The 6,598-nt window shown below is 37.5% G+C and overlaps 1 protein-coding gene across 1 annotated transcript; it reads left to right on the plus strand.

Moving 5' to 3' along the window:
• The first annotated feature begins 275 nt into the window (after positions 1-275).
• On the plus strand, positions 276-6,347 carry LOC111586898 (verrucotoxin subunit beta-like). The gene is made up of 3 exons (XM_023296733.3): positions 276-432; positions 819-920; positions 3,265-6,347. The coding sequence occupies exons 1-3, from the start codon at positions 291-293 to the stop codon at positions 4,656-4,658; spliced, it is 1,638 nt and encodes a 545-aa protein (XP_023152501.3). The 5' UTR covers positions 276-290; the 3' UTR covers positions 4,659-6,347.
• Positions 6,348-6,598: the final 251 nt, after the last annotated feature.

A 6,598-nucleotide genomic window follows, 5' to 3' on the forward strand; every position in this document is an offset into this window, starting at 1 on the left:
ACAGTTTATATTCAACTTTTAACATCTTTTGTTAGATGCCACAGTGATTTTATAGAAAATATGTTTCTGGAAGAGCATATTTTATCTGCAAATACTATTAAAAGTGTTTCAAAATGTCCAAAAATAAACAAAAACAGCATTAAAACATTTGAATTTCTATTTTAAAAGACAGAAAAAGAGTTCAGGACTGTCTGACTAAACTGTCACATCAACAGTTTTGTTGGTGTTCATTTAAATGTCATCAACTTCAGGTTTAATTTCAGCAATGTTACTAAGGAAAGGTTACATAAATGCTGGGGGAGTGTTGGAGGAGGAGTCTGTCGGCATGCAGCAGGATAAAAGAAACCACAAAACATCGAGAAACATCACATCACAACCAGAAGCTCCAGTTGGACGACTACAAGACTCAACCGATCTGCACAACTTCACCAGGTGAGGAGAAAACTTGACGGGGGAGGAAGACTTTATAGGACGTTTAGGTTGATCCATTCATTGTTCAGCGAAGAGTACTAGATTGTTCACATTGCATTTTTATCTCTTTTGTCTTTTAAATACACTGTAAAAAGAAAAAAGGAGTGAGTAAGGGTGAAATATATTTTTCATTCATTCATACCTAAATTTCGTCGACCTGAAGACCTTTTTCAATGTGTTGACTATTAGCACATTTGTAGGTCACATGCAGCTGTAGCCTCAAAGTACACGTCACTGAAAAAGCTAAATTTAATGTAACATCAAATTCAGCTAAAACCAAAACACTATTTGATTAAACCTGAGGTTAAATCAACAAAACATGTGGTCAATTACTTTACGTTTGTCAGCAGGAACAAACATGGCCTCAGATACCATGACGGTGGCGGCTCTTAGTCGACCTTTCGCTCTCGGGATGTTCTACGATGCTGTGAAAGACGAACTGATTCCAGGTAAGTCTTCATGTGCTATAATGTCATGTATTTCAAGTTTTAAACAGCATGTTGGTTCCAGGCTTTGTGGGTGAGTTAGTTTCAACACTTGTCTCTCAACAATGTATCTGATGAAGGTATTTCTGAATGTACAGTCATGAAGAAAAAAGAAACTGTCCAACATGAGCTTTCCATTGATGCCAGTTGTTTGTGTGACAAAATGTCAGTCAATAAAGAGAGTTTTAAAGTTGCATCAAACTTACAGTCACGAACAAAAGTTTCCATCCACTTGTAAAGACCATGAACATCATGGCAGTCGTGAGTGTCCAGTGACTCCTACAAGTCTTAATTTTCATGACAGAATCATTGAAACACCCAAGTCTTTGTCAGACAAAAACAATCCTGCATTTTGGTGCTTTCATAGATTTATTAAAGGTCTTCTGGAAATATGTCAAAATCTGCAGCTTCATCAGTTTTGGTGATGTCGAAAGTTGTGTTAGTTTTGTGGCCATTTAATTTCTTTTAGGAGATTATAGTTGACTACAGCTGCTGACTCCTCTGAATATGAGAAAATAGTCAAAAATATACATACAGAAATGCTCCTATTTGAGTCGGTAAATTTTTCCATTTCCTCCTCAGGTAGGTTCTTTTTCTTTCTGTCTACAAGCTTCTGGTTCATCTTTGAGTCCTCTGGACAGAATTGGTTCAGTTCAACTAAATCTGTTCTTTCTGGATGTAAACAGGCAGTTTAATTGTTTCTTCTTCAGATTTAAAGGCTATTCCATGACAGTGGCAGTAATCTTTACTAAAGTGCCTCAGTGTTGCTCATCTTTAAAGTCATTGTTCTGCTTCAGGAAATAAAAACTGTCCTCACATTCATCTGGGACTTCTGCATGTTTCAAATTTTTGGCAGCCATCAGTGATGTGAAACTGTCAGGCAGCAATGAGTTTCTTCATTCCTAAAGAAACATGTCAGCAGTTGTACAGCTAATAATCATAAAACTCTGGAGGTCATAAGAAGCACCAACATGGACATTGCAGTCTTTGCCTAAGCAAAATCTGCAGAGGCATTTTTATTACCAACAAAAGGTGACATCTTCAAGAAATCAGTATTTCTCAGAATTCAAATAAACAACAATGTTGTGCAATCAAATATTAAACTGCTTGTAACTGAGTACATTCCAAAATGAACATTGTTGGATGTGGAAAATGTGAATGTTTCTTCAAATTTAGATTTTTGTTAATTACTGCTGAAACCCAAACCTGTTTGAAAAGCAGGTTGTCTTTACAAAGGGCTGAAAGAAAAATGTATGGCTCAGTAATGGTGTCATGGTAGACCTGGAACAGGATTGTTGTTTAAACGTATTGAGGTCATCTGTTCAGTACCACAACAGGAGGAAGGAAATGTTTGTCACTGGAAACACTGGCGGTAGAGATATTGCTTCCTAATTGTGTAGAGGAGATTGTAGAAACCAGTCTAAAAGCTTCATTCTAGCCTGATTGAACCATTTCTTTACCACGTCTGATGTGTGTTTGGGCTCACTGTCTTGTTGAAACATCCATCTGTGTCCAAGATCAACCTTCTGATGATGGTTTTAGGTTTCCCTGAAGAATGTGGAGGCAATCCTCCTTCTTTATTATTCCATTTACTTTGTGTAAACCTCCAGTTCCACAGAGCATGATACTGCGACCACCATGCTTGATGGTAGGTTTGGTGTTCTTGGGGTTAATAAAAAGTCGAAGACCCTCCTCAGACAGTCTGAAACCAATCCTAAACCAGTTCTAGACCAGTCTTAAAAAGGTCTAAAACCAGAACCAAAATAAAACCTGAATCAGTCAAAAAAGATGTTCAGAACCAGTCCAACATACAGTCTGAAACCAGTCCTGAAAAAGTCAAAAATTGATGGTAGGTTTTGGTGTTCTTGGGGTTAAAGGTCTCACCTTCTCTCCTCCAAACATATTTCTGCTATGTTTTTATTCCATCTGACCACAGAACTTTCCTCCAGGAGGCTGTTTCTTTGTCCATGTGATCAGCAGCAGACTTGAGTGGAGCTTTAGCACAACTTTCTATACCACCAAAAGTGATCATTCAAGCTGTTTGTATATTTATGATCCAGCAAATTTTGTCATATCCAGAGGAGTCAGCAGTTCTACTCAACTATAATCTCTCACAAGAATGAAAAAAGGTCATGAAACTAAGAAAATATGATTAACTCAACTTTCTACATCACCCAAACTGATAAAGTTTCTGTAATGTGTGTTCTTTAACCCTTCCGGACCAATTTAACCAAGAAGAAGGGATGTGAATGTGGAAACAAACTGCATCTGTGTGCCTCTAATCACAAATGTTTTTACATTTCTGTAGGTCTCACACTATGGGATGCCAAAACTCTAAAAGACAACACAGTTGAGAACTCTCAGCATAGCAGTAACTTTTACATTTCTACCTCCGACACCACTCAGTCCAAGTCCTCTCTGCTGAATATTGAGGCTTCTTTGAAAGCCAGTTTCTTGGCTGGACTGGTGGAAGTCGAAGGATCCGCCAAGTATCTGAACGATCAGAAGAAGTTCAAGAATCAGAGCAGAGTGACTTTTCAGTACAAAGCCACCACCAACTTCAAACAACTGAACATGGCTGACCTCGGCACTCTGGACAAAGAGCAGCAAAGTATTATTAAGAGAAGCTCGGCCACACATGTGGTCACCGGCATCCTTTATGGGGCGAATGCTTTCTTTGTGTTTGACAGCGAGAAGGTAGAAGCTGATAGCGTTCAGGAAATGGAGGGCAGCATGCGAGCTTTGATAAAGAAGATTCCTGCTTTTGATGTTGAGGGGAAAGTTGACTTGAAGCTGACTGATGAAGAAAAAGCCCTGACTCAGAAATTCTCTTGTAAATTCTACGGAGACTTCATCCTTGAAAGCAACCCTTCAACCTTCGAAGAGGCGGTGAACACTTATGTAGGACTGCCAAAGCTGCTGGGAGAAAAAGGGGAAAACTCTGTTCCACTGACGGTCTGGCTGGTGCCGCTGAAGTATTTGGATCCTGAAGTTCCTGAGCTGATAAACGAGATCAGCATCGGGTTGGTGATTGAAATTGAAGATGTCCTGGATGACCTGAGGCGGATGGAAGCCAGATGCAATGATTCCCTGGTCGAGGGAGTGGTGGGGGATTTTCCATGTCTTCAAGAAGGGTTGACACGTTTCCAAAAGCTGTGCGGTTATTACAGAGCTGATCTCCAGAAGACCATGGTGAAGATCCTACCATCCATCCGTGAAGGCAAAGAGGACGAGAGCTCGCTGAGACGAATCATTGAGGAGAGAGAAAAATCACCGTTCAGTCATGAAAAACTAAGCAAGTGGCTGGACTGCAAAGAGAGGGAGGTCAATGTAGTCTGGGCTTGTGTGGAGATAATACCAGACATAAAGATTGTCGCAAATCAGACGGAGCTGGAAAGAGAGGTTCTCGCACCTGGTGCAGATTACAGTTTCTGCTTCGTTTTCACCTCTCTGGAAACTGCTGACCCCTGCCTGGACGACATGAGAAACTACCTGGATGGAGAGAAGTCAGGAAGCTCAGAGCCGACGTACATCTCAGATGATGTTATCAAGCAAATGAAAGACAAGGCTCATACTTTCAAAAAGGCTGAAATTTTTAAACTTCCAAATGTTAAATTCCTTGTAGCAGCCATCTTAAACAAGAAGTTCCCAGGAGCATCCGTCTACGAATACAAGGCAGGTATTCTGATCAATGAAAACTGATCAGAATACCTGCCTACCTAGTGTTTTCTCGGACCAGTAGTTTAGCTTTTTGAGCAAATGTTGAGTCACTTGAGACACAGTCACAGTCCTAATGTTGAACCAATTTGGGGCAAAATTTCTCTTTTTGGAAAATTTTCATCTTAGTTAAGAACAAATTTGGAGTATTTTGACCAAATTTTTCGAATCATTTGGGCAAATTCTGAGTCATTTTTGACAAACTTTGAGTCATTTTGGACTCGTTTGAACCACATTTGGGAAAACGTGTCTTTCTTTTTAAAAAAAAATAAAAAATCTGCCTTATTTGGAAGAAATGTTCTTTCTTTTTGAACATTTTCAACCTAATTTGGAGCTCATTTTGAGGATTTTGAGCAACTTTTTGAGTCATTTTGGACAAATTCTGAGTCAGTTTCATCAAACTTTGAGTGATTTTGGACACAATCTGAGCCCTACTGGACAATATTGAACCTAATTTTGGACAAATTTTTAGTCAACTTTGACCAACTGAGTTCTTTTGGCCAATTTTTAATTTTGGAATGAATTTTCTCTCTTTTTGGACAGTTTTTGACCTAATTTGGAACAAATTCTTTATTTTAATGTTATTTTATGGTATTTTGGGAGATATTTTTAGCTTTTTCACATTTTTTTTTCTGTCATTTTGGACAAAGTTTGAATAACTTTGGACTGTTTTTAACCTATTTAGGAACAAATTCAGAGAATTTTGCACAAACTGGGAGTCAGTAAGTCTTGTTGGAAAAACTTTGACATATTTTTTGATCATTTTGGACATGTTTTAACCCATTTTAAAACACATTTTGAGCAACAAAGTTGGACAATTCTTAATCTATTTCCATCTTTGTGAAGTCTCACACTTTTCAGAGCCATGACGCAGACACGTTTTTTGAATTTTTGTTTGTTTTGATGATGATGTTGTTGTATTTTTTTTAAACAGAATTTAATCGTTGCCAACAGTGTATTTTTAGCACATATTCAAATGGAAAATGCATAATTGAGTGGTTTGGGTGAAATATCACGATTTCATACTTAAGATGGTGGAATCTGTTTTTATTTTTGGGAAAACATTTTTTTGTTTTTTTTTGTTTACAAAACTTGTTTTAGCACATTTGAAATGGCATAATAAGGTGGTTTTGGTGAAATATTGTGATTTCAAGCTTAAGATTTTGTGGTTTTGTTTTAAATTTTGAGACACTATTTGTATTTTTTGTTTTGTTTACAATATTTGTTTTTTTTCTTTTTTTAAACCACATTTTTAAATGGAATAATAAGGTGTTTTTGGTGAAATATTGTGAATGCAAGCATGGGATTTTGTGGTTTGGTTTTATTTTTGGGACACCAGTCACTGAATTTTTAGTTAACTTTCACCACATTTTAAATGGCATAATAAAGTGGTTTTGGTGAACTGTAATTAGATTTTATTTTTGTGATGTCGAGAGCAGAACAATTCGTCACAGTTGACTTTTCAAAGAGGGGAACTTTTGTCTTTTTCTTCTCGGCCAATCATCAGGCTGAAAACAAGAACTGTGAAACTGGTGTTGGAGTTGAAGCTTTCTTGATCGTGAAGATGACTTCCTATAGCGACGACTCTCCTCTAATAAATCAACTGAGACATTTGTTGCATGTTTGTTCTGTCTTTGAGTAAAAAGTTGAATAAAGTAAAAAAGGTGAGTTGAACTCAGCGTGCTACTTTCTTCTTTCTTTTTAGTCTGTAAATGAGCTGCTATCAATTATTCAGAACTTGCTGATGGGAAATGTTCCGTAATGCAGCAACAATCACACGTGATAATTCAACAAAACCGACAGAACAGATCGTCTAATTCATAAACAGATCTGTTTTGGGAGAAAACTGCAGTTGTTCCAGACTGGTTTCTTATTTTTTTTCTATCATTATTTCAATAGTAAATTAAATAAACTGCTATTCATTT

The sequence above is a fragment of the Amphiprion ocellaris genome, chromosome 18, assembly GCF_022539595.1.
Source record: "Amphiprion ocellaris isolate individual 3 ecotype Okinawa chromosome 18, ASM2253959v1, whole genome shotgun sequence".
Lineage (NCBI taxonomy): Eukaryota > Metazoa > Chordata > Actinopteri > Pomacentridae > Amphiprion > Amphiprion ocellaris.

Coding starts and splice junctions, on each gene's coding strand:
- LOC111586898 (XM_023296733.3), top strand. CDS start 291: ATGCTGGGGGAGTGTTGGAGGAGGAGTCTGTCGGCATGCAGCAGGATA. Junction 433..818: donor GATCTGCACAACTTCACCAG/GTGAGGAGAAAA, acceptor TACGTTTGTCAG/CAGGAACAAACATGGCCTCA. Junction 921..3,264: donor GAAAGACGAACTGATTCCAG/GTAAGTCTTCAT, acceptor ACATTTCTGTAG/GTCTCACACTATGGGATGCC.